Raw genomic sequence first — 17,860 nt, 5'->3', positions numbered from 1 at the left:
AGGATTGACAAGTCATAGTATACTTCCTAAAGAAAACTTTAGGAAGGAACTTTAGGCTGTACTCCAAAAGCTTTCACTTCCATAATTCCTGGGCACTCACATGAGACAGATTTAAAAACAAAGTACCAGAGGCCAAGGTATCCTGACTTTTAGTTCCTAGTATGGGCAAAGTATGGGTCACCTCAGGTTTTCTGTTTAATATTTGACTTTAAAATCAGACTTTGGAGAACCACAGAAGACATTACACAACTGTTTTCACGAGTGGAGTAGAACTCCTCGTCACAAGTAAACTAAGCCTTATCGTTGGAGTGCCCCTTTAAGAGAAGAAGAAGAAGAAGAAGAAGATACTTTATTGTCACATACACATACATGTTACGAAATTCATGATGAAAGATGCTGTAGACGGTGAGGTTATTTGAACTGCCAAAACAGTGATACACTGTGATCAGCAGCCACTCATTGAGATCAGTTATAGTTGAGCAATTTGAAATGACTATGATTAACCTATTTAATTATCAGCCTTTTGTTAGTTAAATTAGTGCCTGCTTTTGAAACACTATATTTCCTGAGTGCTGCTTAATTTCTCCCCATCAGACAAACACTTCTAGACAAGTTGCTTTCCCTTCAGCGGCACTGGTGCTTCTAGTTATCAGAATGCTACAATCAAATGTAGTAGCCTATATAGTGACTCATATAGTCAGACCTTGGCTTGTGATTCAAACCTACCAAACATACACACAATTGGACATCGAAATTCATGGATTTGTGATCCCAGAAACATTGGTTGGCAATTGCCTCACATTCTACTTTTTGGATAATGTGGCTGGAAGTGAGCATACTGTCTCATTGTCATTAAAAAAACAGCAGTTAACACGTGAAGATGATGAAAAACAGGCCCATCTGTGGTCCTGACCTATAATGGTTTAAGAAACTGTGTGCAGCCAGCCTAGTCTGTTGTATTTCCCTGTAACACACTGTCACTGCAGGATAAATTAAGTGGTAAAGTCGACGGATTATGAAGTATTTTAGGTGCACACGCTCACTCTCACACACAAACACTCTCACTCACACACACACTCACACAAAGTTTATCCCCTTGGAGAGTCTCATTAATTTGGCCAAGTTGATTTGTTCTGAAAGGCTCTGAATTCATCACAGCCAGACAGATGGTAGAGAGGGATTTCCTAGAGGAGAGGAAGAGGGAGAGAGAGAGAGAGTGGTTGGTGTGGGGCAGACAAGAGATGAGAGGGAGGGAAAACAAGGTAAGTGGGAAGGGAGAGCAGGGTTGAAAGAAAGAGCCAAAAAGAGAACGACAGAGGCGCGGGGAGTAAAATGAAAAAAAGAAGGAGGGAGACAAGCAAAAAGCGAGTAAAAGCAGAATGGGGTGGAAAAAGAGTAAGGGATAGGGGAGAGATAAATAGGGGAGAGGTGAGCGAGCACCATCTGTCTTCTTAGATAGAGACAGAAACAGAAGAGTAGAGAGAGGAGAGAGGGATGTCGAGGGCGGGAACATGGAAGTAAAAGAATGAGATGGAAAAGGGAGGAGAGAGGTGAAGATGTGTAGATGTATATATATATATATTTCTCTGTTTCCATGTTTTTCTTTCCTTCACCTTAAAGGAATAGTTTAAAATGTCTGGAACTTTGCTTATTTGCTCTCTTTTTAAGAGTTAGATGAGAAGATGAATAACAGTGCCACGGATGTGGATTAAACCCAGAGCTGCAGGCAGGATGTGTTTAGCCTAGCTTAGCACGAAGTTTGCAAGCAGGGTGAAATAGCAATCCTGGCTTTGTTGCAGCAATCAGTATTTAGATGCTAATAATGGAACTAATGTGAAAGTGGTATTGTATCAACAAACTCACAGATAATAATCACCAGTCTCTGATGTCAACCTCAGCTCGACGAGCGTTACAGCACGTTGTTTTGTTTATGTGAAAATGATGGTTTTACTGAAAGTTACAGTAAAAGCCGTCACTCTTTATTGGCCAACAACAGCTGGGCGAAGTAACCGTGCACATCATCACACAAGTTCCCATTTGTCTGGACAAAAATCTAAACTAAAACGAGGATTTGACAATCCCGAAATGTGGACCAATTCCTTTAAAATTCAGATACTTATGTTCTGCCGTAATGAAACTGGATTAGGGAGGTAATGTAAAGGGGGTGATTACACACAAAAAGACACACACACACCCCCCCACACACACAGTACCGTGTTGATCTCCTTTTACATTATAAAAGATTGAGTAGGTAATTGAATTTCACACCAAATTAGTGCCTCAAAATGTCGCCACTTTAATTCCTTTTTGATGTGTGATGATTATTTATTTATGGTTTATTTTATTAGGGACCGATACATCTAACCATAGATAAACTGAAAACAGCAATCCAATGTGCGTACCATAGTGTTTTTAGCTATCGCTAATTTGCAACACCTGTCCCGAGAAGGGACATGGTAGTTGTGAGCGCAAACTACCATGTAAACATTCGGAACAGAAGAAAGAGCATAGCATTTTGCATTCACTCTTTCAATCTTTCTCCATCACACACACACACGCACACACGCACACATACACACACATAGGAATATGTTTCTCCCTGTCTCTCCACTATGAATGATTTAGTGAGCGTGCCTCCAACAGGCTTGCTCAAGAAGGCTGTAAAACTAGGTTAACTTAAGGTAGGCTCTGCTGACTTAGAGGGTCCACACACACATACCCAATGTGTACCCAATTTAGATGTGTCAGTGGGTTTCAAACCCATTAACACAGCTCTGTAAACGTATTACTTAATTTCTCTTTTTTTATATTTATAACGTAGTGTTTGCTTCTTGCTCCACAGGGAACGCTGTACCTGCTTGTCAGATTATTTTGCACACATGTCCTGTGGGTTATATTCAGAGGTAGTCAGTCCTAGCCAAATACTCGCCACCCTTTTTTATTCTTTTAATTGAAAAAATACCACGTGGCTCTGACGTGCGCGCGCCTCTGTCTGCATCCTTGATGTTGGAAAAGTTGCGCATGAGAAAGTGAGAGACACTTCTAGAGAGAAAGATTATGGTGAGAGAGAGGAGGAGGACGAGGGAGGTAGGTTGAGTCATCAGCCTTCCGTCCAATCGCAGCCCCTCTGCCTGTTGCTTTGGTAACGTGATGTCAGTGCAGCCTCTGGCGACTCCTCTGAGGTTAGTGAGCTTCAGCACAGAGGTGTGTGTGTCTGCATTATTGTGCCTCTCTCTTGAAGTTGTCACAAAAAACAACCCATAAATAGACTTTGAAAAGTATAAGGTCAGAGGTCAGGTTTCAGTGTTCATCAGTTCATCAGTAGGATGTCCTAACTTGTGTGTGTGTGTGGATATATGTGCATCCTTTTGGGTCTGTGTTTGTATTTGTCTGTGTACTTTCCTCAGAAAGTGTGTCTGTTTTTTTTCTATGTGTATTTTGAGTCTATAAGTTTAAATTGCTCTTTGAGTGCACATTTATGTTTTTTCTGTACGTGTTAGTGCATAAATTGCCTTTTCATGTGCAGACTTCTGTATGTAAGCGTGTGTGGGCTTATGTGTTCAGGCGTCAAGGATTTCTATTCAAACTGATCATTATAATCAACTGTTGCTGAACTTTTTTTTCTCTCTCTCTGAGAAATCAACCGGAATTTGCAATAACTCCTTTTACTGGCTGGATCAGTGTTTGTTGCCTGGCAACATCGGTTTATTGAGCACTCTCCATCAGAAAGTCATGGGATCTGCTCAGGCTTTGTTGAACATAGCAAGCACTGCTGCTTTTGGGAAACACAATCAGTGGTTTTGGCGTTGAAGGGTTACTCTGTTCTGTGTTCGTGGAGTGAGTTTCATTTATGTTCTGGTCTTGAAAAAGAAAGTGGGATGGGAGATATTAGTCAGATAAACGATGCCCTTATCCAGAGTGACTTACAACTGTAGGAAAATCTTCAGTTCCTATATTTCCAGCATCACAAATCATCATCATGAAATGCTTATGTTAAATAGATTTTGTTTAATATATAGTACGGTTTAGAGCTTACTGAATAAGCACTCAGTTAACATGTGCTGGACTCATGCAACAAATAAGAGAGTAATAATAATAATAAAAAGAAGAAGAATACAAGACAGTTTCTGGTCTACATTTCACAACAAAACCCAAACTGAGATCAATGTGTTGCCACTCTGCATGTATTTTCCTTTCTGGACCCATTGCAGTTAATTTAAAGTGTTGAAAGAGTTACAGGCGTATGTACCAATTACACTAGGAACACATGGGAGTGGGACTTTTTGACTGATACTACAAATACTATTGAGTCAAAGGAATGCAGTGGGAACAGTGCTTGAAAAAAGGAAAAAAATGTTCCTCCTCTCACACTATTATCTGTCTTACTGATGAATGTTTGACATTTGTCGATATAAACTATAATTATGTGTTAGTGAGGGAGATAGAGAGAAAGAGAACACAAGTGACATTTCTAAGTGTGAAAGCTATAATCTCTGCACTGAGTATGTGCATTTGTGTGCAAGAAAGCAGAAAGGAGAGAGAGACAATAGAAAGAGTGACTTGATAAGGCTTTGACATTTGTTCAGATAAACAGTAATCTTGTTGTCCACAGTTCAAATACAAAACAAAGAGACATTTAAGACGTTTAGGCACAAAATATCACACACGCACAATTCTTACACGGGAAAATCCACCCCAAAACAGACACTTCAGACTTGAACATAAAGGGGCAGTTTCCCAGACAGTGTTTAAATTAGGCCAAGACTAGGCCTTAATCTAGAATAGTTAATCACTGCTCAATAAATGGCTTTCTGAAACACAGACTAATTAGAGATTAAGAACACCTGGACTATGAAGTCTGGAACTAAAGTAAACAAGATTAATTTAAAACCACCTGTGCTAGTCTGAATTAGCTGGATTGAGGTTGCCTATAAAACATGGAATTGACCCAGAAATCCTAAAACATAAGGAACTGCAGAAGTAAGTTCAAGGAAAACAATGGCAGCAGAAAAGAGACTGTGATCAAAAAAACTTCAATGAGCATGAGAAAACTCTTTTAAAGACAATAGTATCAAGACACCTGGTCATTGAAGACAAACAGCACACATCTGCTGTGGAATCAAAGAAAAGGAATGCATGTAAATCCATCTGTAATGAATTTAATGCAAATGAACAAACATCAACAAGAACAATACAACAGCTTCAGGTAAGAATTGTCAACTTTTATTGCCTTGATAGCTGTATTTTATCACTATCTTGTGATATCAATGGATTGACACTACAGTACTATATCCAATACAGGTTTTGTGGAAGAATATAAAAATCAACCTTTAAAAAACTGCTGCAGAAGCCAGAAGAGAGGTTTAAGACTGGTGGAGGACCTGCAAATAAAGATACTGATCAGTTGAATGACTTACTGACAGGAATAATGGAGAACCAGCAACCTTTGGAGAACATACCAGATGACCATCTAGACAGTTCAGATGAGGGATCACACACACATACTACAATGGGTATATTTTGGCATTTCTTACACTCCTTTCAAACTTTTATATTTTTTTGTTTTCATTCAATTAGTTAAATTTCACATTTAATGTGCATTTATTTGATTATATATGAACTGAACTGTTCTTGTTTCAAGGAGAAAATCAAAGGGACATAACTGAAGCACTGCAAGGTAATTTACCCTCTACATCCTCAGAAGCTAGGGTGGCAGTATCTGCCAGTACTGGTCACCAAAACAAGAGTCACAATCCACGAAAAGCTGGCTGTTGACTTTCATGAACACAAGTTGAAGTACCTTAAGGAGGAGCATGAAATGAAAATGAAGATCCTCAAAGAAGAACTGGAAATGAAGATGAAGGAGAGAGATGCAACTGTCTCAAATATCACAACAATGCATGAATCTGAAATAAAAATTGTCTTATTAAATCATTTTAGATGTTTTGCATGTTTAATATACCAGACAAATACACTTACTTTTAAAATACAGTAATTTGCTCATTACATGCGAAAATGTATCAGATCCCAGCAGAAGTGTGAAAAGGTAATGTCAAAAATGACTAAAAGTGGCACAATGCAAAAGCATCTCTGTAGGCAAGTCCTTCTGCGTGGCCTGTTCTAAATGGTGGTACATCTAGATGGTCAGTAGTTGTTGGGTGCAAGTATGGTGTAAACAGAATTCTTCTGAGCATATCCACTGTCTCCAAGCAATATTCCCTTGTGATCTCCTTTCCTTTCACACAGATGAGTTAAGATCTGGGAATCATGAGTTGCACCTTTCCAATGTGCAACAATGTTTGAAAACTGTAACTGGGGAGTGCATACACCACATTTATAGAAAACCAGTTCTTGCGGTTACTGTATTCCTTAGCAAGTCATTTTGATTTTCTTAATAAATTAATCAAAAACAAAATTGATTCATTTAACAGTTGATTGATTGCAGCTCTAGAAACAATCCTTTATTGCACAGGATAACTTTTTTTTTTTAGCAACTTTGCCGTGTATTCAGAGTCACTTAATACCCCAAGAAAAATATTGTTCTTGGTGATTTCTTGTGGTTTTCGCCTGGCTGCAGTGATGTACAAGTGTGCTCCAGGGTGTGTCAGTACACTGTGTCCTCACTGATGCTGGGTGTTCTCATAGAGGGCCATCACTTGGTGAGCACAATGTTATTACCAGCAGGAACGATGCCTAAACTACAAAAATAACACTCCAGCTTTAATAAACCAGAATTATCTTGTAGGTGTGAACTTTATATTAAGAGCTAGTGCTCACATATTCTCAAAAACACACAAGCACACACCATCCTTTACACCTTGTTTTCCTGTCCACAACTCCACTTCTTTTGTTGTCTCTCAACTCAGACAGTGAAAGAATGACAAACACACACATACTCTCATGCACGCTCACGCACAACCATTTGATCTCGCTCGCTCTATTATTGATAGCCACGCTTGGTTGAAATGGAAAGGGTTTCCAGCTCATAACATTATTAAAAATCTATTCATTCTCTTTCATACCCTCTTCCTATCGTCTTGTGCTCTTCCTGTCCTCCCTCTTGTCTCTCTCCACCTGGGCCACCTGACTCCATTACATCAATTAATCTGTTCCTTTGATTACAATGTCTGTGCTCTGTTGATGACCTTTCTCTCTGTGTGTGTGTGTCCTTCCTGCAGCACACACTCTTTCTGTTTTTGGTCTGTTGTGTGTGTGTTTGTGTCTGTTAATGTGTACCCTTCATTCCTTTGGTGTTCTTCTTTTCTCCGCTCTCTTACTTTGTTGCTCTTTTCCCTTTTGTGTTTATTGTATCTGCTTCATGCTCCCATTATTAAAGCATACTGCTGTCTAGTGTGTGTGTGTGTGTGTGTGTGTGTGTGTGTGTGTATGTGTGTGTGGGGGGGGGGGGCGAAAGAGAGACGGCAAAGAACAAAATGACCTCCTCACTGGTGGCCTTATTTTCAGTGTCCCCTCTGTACCCAGAGACTTAGCCATTGTGCCAGTTTAATGAATTGACTGTGTGTGTGTGTGTGTGTTTGTGTGGGCTTGTTTTACTATATTTGTGGGGTCCAGAAACTGGGATTCTACTATATTTGGGTCTGACAGCTGTGTGTGGACCAAAATGCTGGATACCACAAATTTTAGGGGTTAGATTGAGGGTTAAAGTTAGGCGTGTAGTTGTGATGGTTAAGGTTAGGGTAAGTGGCTAGGGAATGCTTTATGTCAATGACGGGTCCCCACGCAGATAGTGCCACAGGGCTGTGTGGGTGTGTGTTCCTATATATTTAGCCTCGACTCCAGGGTCTTGCTAAGTGAACCATCACCAGCGGCTCTGGTCATTTAACACAAGCTGACCTCCTGTGCCAACTCGGCACAACAGACACACAGACACACAGACACACACACACACACACACACACACAGTCAAACAATCGAAACGATGTCAAAAATGTGTGAACACACACAGCCACCCATTTATAGAATTGCACAGTCATCAGACTCAAACAAGTACAACTTGAAAATCATAGATAAATATTGCCTGACCTCTCTCCTTTTTCCACCATCCTTCTCTCTTTCTTCACAGTCTGTCAGACACTTGACACTCTTGCTGCTCCATTTAGCAAAGGACCAGCAAGCTGGTCACCTTTCCCTGTCTCTTTCAGTCTCTCTGTTCATTTATAGTAAGCTTTTGTGTCAAGATTATGCAGCCCCGGTTCTTAAAATTCTGTTTAATAGCTGCATGTGTTATGTTCACTGGTAACGTTTTCTCCTCACGTGCTTCATTCAGTCATAGTGTGGGAAAGTGGTTGGGGTGAAAGGTGGAGTACAAAGCAGTAGACAGATGGAGACAAGGGTTTGCACCTTGCATCTGTCGTGTGTTTTGATGACATAAAGCACACTTTCTATTGCTACACGTATGATGATTCTAATATAGTTACACTATATATCTTATGTTTGCAGTTTTTCGCCATTAGTTTCAAGCATGTTCTGAGACTACAAATGCAGTGATCACAACTTAAAATGCATTCAGTTAAGGGTTTTGTTACTTACTACTTACTTACTGATGTTGAGAGAAGAGAGATGAGAGAAAGGTCATCAACAGACGTTGATTTGACGCTGTTTGTACATATACCCTTCACTCTGTCTCATAGACCATAAAACATGGATGTAGACTCTGTGACATCACCCATAGGTTTCTGAGGAGCCGTTGTGAAGCTCAATCTGGGCGACTCCTGCTGTCGTCTCTGACTCCAATTAATCTAAAAATTGGCGCTATAAGAGTTGACGCTAAGGAAGCCTGGTTGCTGAAACCACCTAACGGCTGGACTCATAGTGGCCAGCCTTTAATTATGCTTAACCTCCGTGCAGTTGTCATGACGGGGAAAATTTCATATAAAGACCAAAACTGCTTTTTATATTAGGATGTAAACATTTATTTCTGTTATAAAGTTGGGCATTTTAACAAGGGGGTCTATGGGGACTGACTAACTTTTAGAGCCAGCCTCAATTTGCTGTTTGATTAACTACAGTTTTTGCCCCTCTCGCGTGCCTTCATTTTTCATGTTACTGCTTGGTCTTTCTATGGGTGTTTGGCATTTTTTTGTTTGTTTCCTCTGTCTTCCTACCCTTCCATCTTTGTTTCTGTCATCCTGTAGTTCGTTGACCCCTCGTTGATCACACATTCTTTCTTCCGATCGTTCACATTTCGCATCCCTCCTTCTCTTATCCCTCTATCTTGTTAGTGTAATAACCAATTAACTCTGTCTCTTGGTTGCTTAAATGTATTTCCTCATTAATTCATTTCCTGTTGAAAGCACACTCCACTGTGATTGGCAGCTCACATTAATTGCACCTCAGACTGTGAATGTACAAGATAGTCTGACACAGGGACAAACATGCACACACAAACTCATGAGCACACACATTCACGCACGTACACGCACACACACTCTTTCAATTGCATGCCTGCAAGGTCATGCGTATTCTTTTATACACACTTGTATGCAAAGTGAACACACATTGAGAAATGCTTGCTAGCTGTGCACACACATTATGAGAAAAAATATCTATTACAACACACACACACACACAGGGATCAGTGTGATGGTTTTAATTAGATTTGGCCTATCAGCCTCCAACTCAGAGAGGGAAAGAAGGCAGATTACTGCTGCCCTCCATAATGGCCTTTCAACACTATCTGAGATTATAGTATAGGGAGACGACTTCAAGGTCACAAGCACTATTGAGCAGAGGAGACATGTGTTAGAGGCTGTTTAAATAGCCGAACAAAACAAATCACATGTAGAATATCAACATGGACAGTCACATTTGCTTTTGGCACAAATTAAATGGTAGTGAATTTGCATCCTTTCATGAAAAAAGTGTTCATGTGTGACAAAATGGCATATCTGGAATTCCTACATATCCACAGAAGAATATTCATTATTAAAAACCAATGCAGTTCTTTGGTTGTCCGTGCCTGTTAGTCAGTAGATTTTCAGCTAAACAAACTTCTATGTACAGGACTGATTACTGGCTGATTACAGCCACGATTCAGCATCACAACTGATTTAGACACACACAGTCAACACATACCCTGAGACACACACCCTCAGACAAAAACAACAAAAACATTTAATACATTTAGTTGGTTAAGGATTTAGTATTCGCCATCAGAATAATACCTGGCTCCAGATCATGACATAGAGAAAAGAGCAAAACATATCCTTGATAAGTATAAATAAATTAAAACATTTTGTGATTTTTTTTTTCACTTCAAAAAAGAGTTTGGTTGGTCGCAAGCCAAACATGTTTTAGTTGGTTTGCAGTTTTGCTGGGAAAATAAGGACTGACTATAAAACCCTAGCCAGCTCTTACACGGCAAGGTGTGAGGTATAGAATTTAGGAAAAAGGGAGCACTGGTATTGAATTGGTATTTGGAGATACCTGAGTTGAGGTATCGAAATCGGTAAAGGGATGAAAATATGTGCCTGCTTACCTGAAGCGAAGTACTGTATCTGTGATTTTTAGAGTGGACATTTAGACTGATGGCATAGTCTTTTAATATACGGCTGAGGTCTGGCAATAAAACACTAAATGTATCCAAATATATCTATCGTCAACCAACAAAACAGGTGACCTCCCCTTTCACTCTGCTCTCTGTTGTCCTCCCACTTAAACTGTCCCTTACTCTTCCCCTTCCCCCCAGCAACCAGACCTAAAAATGACTAGCCCATAAACTAATCTCTTTCATAATAAAGCTGTTTTGCCACCTGCCTCCATTAAAATAATTATTCTGCTCTGTGTATTTATTACGTACATGATGATGTGCATGTGTGAGTGGTTGGGTATTAGTGCACACTGTATATGGTGTATGTATGCGTGAGGATGTGTGAGGGAAGGTGGGTTTGTGTGCAGGCGTGTGAGTTTATATGTGTCTTGTGTATTGTGAGCACCGTGGAGGCTTTCCCTATGTGGCTGTACAAAGCACGCTGGGAGGAAAAACGCTGAGTCTTTGATGCTAATATGAAGTGTCATATCTTCCCTCGCAGTGTGTGTGTGTGTGTGTGTGTGTGTGTGTGTATATTTGTTGTGTGTGTGGGTGAATACAGTATGTGTGCACTGAGAACTTATGCAATTGCAGTTCCTTTTTGCATTACCATGCTGACTAAAACGCTGATGGACGTGCAGCCCTAAGCTGACACTAGCAATCACTCTGCCGCCGTGTGTGTGTGTGTGGGAAACACACACTAATTCTTGGCTTAATGTTTTGTGACTGAGAGTGCTGTGTTGTAGGCAGAGGTTGGACGCACATATACCCATGCACACACACACACTGTCTAAGAATAGTCAGTTCTGAGGCTCAGAAGGCCAGTTACTGTAAAAGGATTTTCATAAGTTGAGTTCTGAAGGCAGAGCTGATCTGTACAGAAGGTCCTCTTCTACTCCTCCAGCCTGAGAGTCGAGAGAGATATAGTCTCTCACACTGGGACGTTAATCGTCTCATCAATGTTCTTTCTTCTAACAGCTGGTATTAAAGTTTTCCTCTCCATTTATGGTCTACTATTGCTGTTACAACCAGTACTTCTAAAGGAATTACTATTTAAACTGAAAATATTACCGCAACAGCAGTGTCTATGACTACCAATGTGGATACTAATGCTATTTACATAGTTCTACTACTCCTACTGGTATTATTACTACTACAATATTAAAACTGTTATCAAAGTGTACAGTCTTCATATCAGAGAGAAGTGAGTGTAGCATTAGGAATCTTACTTTTCCCAGAGTTTTCAGATTTATCACAAGTTCATCATCGACCTTGGAAATACATATTTGACCATATCTGACATAAAATGCTATATGAAAATGCCACAGTAGATAGTGCAACTCCCATGAAATTTTAGTTAGCACATATATACTTATCTTTATTATTATTATGTAAATCCAGTGTGTATAAATACTTTCACTACTCTCTCTCGATTTGAGATGTGATAGAAAGCCATCAACTATGCACCTTGACAAAAATACAAAAGATGGATACATAGACCATGGATACAAAGGTAGAGAGTGCAATACAAAAAAGGCAATAATACTGGAAAGATCATGCGGGGTATCCACAGGTGTCGTACATTGTTTTCTTCATGCTTCCATGTCGTTGCCATGACACTATCAGCATGTGCTAATAATGTTTGCAATGGAGATAGAGGCACTTTGGGATTCAAATCCCCGGTCACAGTAGCAGAAATGTTTCCCTTCCTCTAGCCGTAGAGTGCATGTGCACTGTATCTGCCACATCCTCCACTATCAGTACTGTAAATACTATAAAAACATTGTAAGCTCTATCTTCTACTTCTTCCTCTGCTCCCTCATCTTCCTCCTGTTCATTCCACTTAGCTTTATCCTCTCTTCGAACGTATCTATTAAACTCTATATTATATTATCTATTTGTATTTTATGTTAAGGTTTATTTCCCTGTACTTAATGCACCTCTCTCTCTGTCTCTCTCTCTCTGCAGCCATCGGTGTCCAGATGACTCTGGAGTTGATTGAGTCCAGATTCTGGGCCATCGCAGCACAGGTTGGTACATACAGGACAGGCTCAATGTGATGCAGTGTTCTCCACTGTAACAGTTCTTGCAAATTTTTGTGAATTTCTCCAGTAGTTCATTAACACTTACGGAGACAGATCGTCACCCCGTGGATCACTGAATGAATCCTTCATGTTTTAGATCTAAGGAGTTTGATAATCATGACACTGACAAAAGGATGAATAAAAGCACTTCACTCTTGAATATAATTATGAGACTTCTTGCTATGTTTTCAGCTATATGCAACGTTTCGCTTTCGAAACAGCGACATTTGTGGATGTAACTATCTGAAAAAAAGAATGATGAATGTCAGGTATCACTGCTCTCTGTTTGGTAATTAAACCCTGTGATTATTGCATTATTGCCTCAGTTATACTATTTTGTTTGTATTTTTAAGGTTATAAACTTGTTTAAAACAAGTTGATTGTGGTACTATACTGACACTAATGGGAAAAGTTTTATGTATTTACGGTTCTAGCAATTATATTGAACAATGCTTGTGGAGTACAAACAACACAGTCATGCTGTTCTTCAGTTACTGAAGAATAATACCATCCCCCACCGCCACCCTCCCAAATAATGAGTCAGATTTAATTCTTGTCAGACCACTCTCATACTGTTTATTTTTCATGTCAGATTAAAGGATTACTTTAAAGTGCTCTGATTTCAGATTTCAGACTTGTAGGTTTGATTTTAACCAGTGTCAATGGGTGTGTTCCTGATTTGACTTTAAAATGTCACATTTACATTGTGTGCATTAACCGAACACTAAATCCCTGTAATGGAATATGTGTTCAATAGAAGACATGGCTATTGATGAATACACTGTCCACGTCAGAGATTTAACTCATGGTCCTATAGTCACGAATATCTCTGTAAATCACCAGGCCATTTTGACACCAGTTATTACTCTATGACAAGAAGTCAAGGATTAATACAGGTCCTTTTTCTGCTCCATTAGCTGGCAATTACAGCATTTACTCTTTGTTTAATTCAAAGCTTAATGCAGTGCTTCCCATATCACTGCACCCACCTTAAAAGGAGTGCTTACCCTGCCTAAAATATAATTTTGAAGGATTAAATGTCATCATTAGAATTGTTTTCAGCAGATATTTTTTTGCGCTGCTCAGAGAATTTCACCACAGCTAGTTTCAGTGGGGGATCTAAGTGTCCTTTGACTTCCTCCACATCTTCAAGAAAACATTTTAGTCAGGAAAACTTGCCTAATTTGGCGTAACACCTTTGCTGTAGCAGGTGTTTGATAGCTTGGCCGTTCCCCTCCTCTGCTCCCATGGCTGTAAATGACAGCAGTTAAAAAAGCATTAAGGCTGTGGGCTAGCCATTAAATGATGGATAGCCACCACAGCTAGGCTCAGCAGCAAATGTGTGTGTGTATGTGTAGGTGTTTATGTATTTTATTTATTATTTATTTGTGGAGCTGTGAAGAGAGTACTGTATATGTCTGTTAATGTTAATGTGTGTTACGTCGACAGTGACCATATGCATGACCATCTGTGCACAAGAGTGTTGTTACGTCCATATTCATCAACTAAGAACTCATTATCATAATTTGCAGCAGCCTTGTTATCCACTAGATTTATGCTGAATAGGAAGTCATTCCCATTTCAATTTACTGTGCGCGCTTTCAACACTTCTCCAGCCTAAATTCTTAATTTTCTCTCCTCTCCTTCCCGCCTCCTTCTCAATTTTTCCACCATTCCCTTTCTTTTCCTCAGTGTCTGTCCTCCCCACCTTTTGTCATCTCCTATACTCTCTCCTTCTTTCCTCATCTCCTCTCCTCAACTTCCCTCTTCTCCTCAGATAGATTATAGGTTACATAATCGTCTTATCTTCCTGTCATGTGCTCACTTTTGAACATCTTCATTTCATAGGGTTTGTGTGTGCGTGCATTCATGGTATGTTCTTGTTTTGTAGACCGTGTATGTACATGTGTGTCCATCCATGCCTGGATGTTCATGTGTATGTGTGCGTAAAATCCTCTTTGCGGTCTATTTTAAGTGTTCAGCTCCCTGGGGGGCGGGTGAAGATGCTGTACCATCTGTAAATCCCAAATGAAATTGGAAGTACAATAACCTCTCGCATGGCAGCCACCATCTACCTAAAAAGATGGTGACATGTTGACTGTAAGTGTTAAGAGAAAGAAAATATCTTGAATTACATTCAATCTTTGGATCTTAATCCATCTTGCCTATGCATTGTATAGCTGTAAAGATGTTACAAGCATTTTATTTCATTTTAGTATTTATATATTGTGTTTATGCAATAGTAATTATTCATGCATGTATTAAAAATTATTGATTTTCCCCATTGTTTAAACTACTCCATCGTTAGGTGTTTGTGAGAGACATTTTAACAACAATTAACTAATTATTGCTTTTCTAATCTCTCTTTCTAAAGTGCCAACAATGTCAAATTAGCTTCATCTTTATGTGTTTGAATAGAAATGATCATTGCAAGGAACTCTGTACAAAGTCTTTAGATTATAGGGGGAGAGTTACATAAGTGAGGGAACCCCCATCTGACCTTATAGCTACAGTATAAGGTCGGCTACTTTAAAATAACATGTTATTAGTTGATAAATATTTAATGAGTCAGGGTAGGAATAAAGTATGAGCTGCCGATGTTAATGGGAAAATGTTCTGACATCACAGCGCTCTCTGCTTTGTCTGCCGTCTGTGTGTGTGTGGGGGTGTGTGTGTCCGTGGTGTTTAAAAGAGAGACAGTGAAATTGAAAGAAACAAGTATAAATACAAGGGAATGCTGCATCGCCTTGCTCCACTGATGTTATGTTCCCACAATGGTTTGATCTGTAAATTCTATAAAGATACATCACATTAAAATATAGTGTGAATCCTACAGTGTAAGGACCCATACGTCTTTCACAGTCCATTGCTGCTATATTTTGCCTGACAGCAAATGGTGATGCAGTGAGAGGCTTTGAGGTGATAGTAATGAGAATCAAAAGATGATAGATTTTTTGCCATTCACATCTTGGCATGCTCTTTATCTCATCGACAAGCCCCTGCTTTTTTTCCCCTCCCCATATAATCCCATATTTGCTACTTGCATATTGACATCAGAACGGAAGAAAGCCTCTTGGATGAGAGGCAAAACCTCTTCCAGTAAATCTAAATACTTGCATACTGTTTCTTCATACTGTGTTTGTGATAGTGCTGCAGTTATTTTATGGTTTATAAAGAATGTCTTCAGAAATGGAGCAGCGTTCTTCAAAATGTATTTATGTGATTTGATCATTTGTAAAATCTGTAGTGTGTTGCTTACCTTGAGTTCAAGTGTGTATATGAGCTGACAGCAGAATCATCAGTAGCAGTGTGAAACAGTTCGATTGACGTTCAGGGAATGAGAGTGATAATTGATGCTTTCACCATCACCTTGACTCTCCCTGGAGCTCCCAGACGAGACATATTTACCAGCACGGGATCCGGGGGAACAGCCTCTTAAATGCTGCCCAGATTTAGAAAGCTGTCTCTGAGGTAAAGGAGCTGCATGAGACACAAACTGGTTGCTTGTAATGGAGATAACATACATTAAAACAAAGCAAGTGTTCAGGGCAGCTAGCTGAGAGGAACAAATTGTCAGTTTTAATATTAATTCCTTAGCCGCAAGATTGCAAATAATGAGGATGGCTGATCAGCCCATCTTGTGATCCAACACGTTTTGTTTTTGCTGACTGTGTCCCCAGAGAAACCATCAGGGTAAAAATTGTACACAGGAAATATCATAATGTAATTTTTCCATGAAATGTACCATGCAAATTCATGCTCCCCTGAGAATGAACCTTTTCCACTTCATTAGCAATGGTGCAAACAAATAATAATAATCTAACGTATTATTAAAGTTTTCTAGGAAATTTCCAAATGAATCCTCTCACCAAGATAATACACAAAGATAATCACAAAGATAACTAATCATGACAAAATTGTATTTATTGTTCCAATTTCTGCAAAAAGATGCAGGAATAGTATGTTGTTTGTTAAGTCCAATACACATAGTGACCTTTAGGTTTCACAAGAAGGTCTTAAGACTTCTTTGGTTAGACTTGATGTAATATGCAGAAATAGATGATATAGTTTCCTTCAAACGTTCTCTCTCATCAAGCCATGCTATTTACCAACAGCATGTGGGGAAGGAGCATCATTTCTGTCAGGCCGCTCACTGAATTGTAGTTTATTTCAGGAGGCAGCGATGGGAAGCACAGAGAAAGACTGACACTTTTCTGTAATAGGATTGAAAAGTGTGATAGATTGTCTCATTTACGGTTTGACACGCTCTATATAGCTCTGTATATAGATTCCAATGACATATTGTCCATAGACACCAATCCACACATACTGTAAGGCATGAGATGTGACCATAAAGTCGTGAGCAGAGCTATTGACATTTTTACTCATGACTTCCACTGATGGAGGAAATTGTTAGGAGGTGAAATGTACTGACAGTGTTTATAGAGGGCTTTTTGTCTATCTGCAAAGGCTTAGACATAGTAGATACATCCTATTATTATGGAAGAAGCAGCAAACACCAAGTGCAAGTTTAGCATTTTTCATTTTCCTACTTTGATTTAAATGTTCACTGATTTGTTAAATGTCTTTCCTGCTTGAAAACCATAAAGAAATTGAAAACAAAACAGACAAACAATGTATAAACTGCATATATATATATATATATATATATATATATATATATATATATATATATATATATATATGTATATATATATATATATATATGTATATATGTATATATATATATATATATATATGTATATATGTATATATGTATATATGTATATATATATATGTATGTATATATATATATATGTATATATATGTATATATATGTATATATATGCAGTCTTTCATCCATTCTTGAAACATGTGCATATAATGAATGGCTTTGTCAACAGCAACAGTACCAGTACCAGCAACAGAGTGAGACAGTCTAGTCAGTGCATTGACTTACACATCATTAACTGAAGTAATGTTTCTCTCTCCACTTCTCTCTTTTTATTCTCTCTTTGTTCTCCTTTTTGTGTCCTCTCAGCCAAATGACACAGATGTAAGTATGCATAATTTCCCCTCTCCTCATTTGCCAAAACATCACTCTTGTTTTTGTACAGAACCAAATTTAACATCTTCAGCACCTGCTGAGCTCTGTGAAGTCAGCTTCACACCAGTTAAAACAGACCCCCCCCCCCCCCCCCCCCCCCCCCCCCCCCCCCCCCCCCCC

General features: G+C 39.1%; 1 protein-coding gene and 1 long non-coding RNA gene across 3 annotated transcripts in view; both read left to right on the top strand.

Annotated features, from left to right (window-relative positions):
* Positions 1–17,860, top strand: part of cacna2d4a (calcium channel, voltage-dependent, alpha 2/delta subunit 4a) — a 91,454-nt gene that overhangs the window by 64,062 nt on the left and 9,532 nt on the right. For both annotated transcript variants that reach the window (XM_046072465.1, XM_046072464.1), the window contains exons 27-28: positions 12,518–12,579; positions 17,675–17,689. In XM_046072465.1, coding sequence (XP_045928421.1) covers positions 12,518–12,579; positions 17,675–17,689 — 77 coding nt within the window. The remainder of the gene's footprint in view (positions 1–12,517; positions 12,580–17,674; positions 17,690–17,860) is intronic.
* LOC123985103 lies at positions 4,943–5,934 on the top strand. The gene is made up of 3 exons (XR_006828601.1): positions 4,943–5,206; positions 5,302–5,513; positions 5,642–5,934. It is a non-coding gene; the product is annotated as an uncharacterized LOC123985103 (long non-coding RNA).

The sequence above is a fragment of the Micropterus dolomieu genome, linkage group LG16, assembly GCF_021292245.1.
Source record: "Micropterus dolomieu isolate WLL.071019.BEF.003 ecotype Adirondacks linkage group LG16, ASM2129224v1, whole genome shotgun sequence".
Taxonomy (NCBI): Eukaryota; Metazoa; Chordata; class Actinopteri; order Centrarchiformes; family Centrarchidae; genus Micropterus; species Micropterus dolomieu.
The sequence above is the reverse complement of the archived record's forward strand: the minus strand, read 5'-3'. Positions and strand labels throughout refer to the sequence as shown.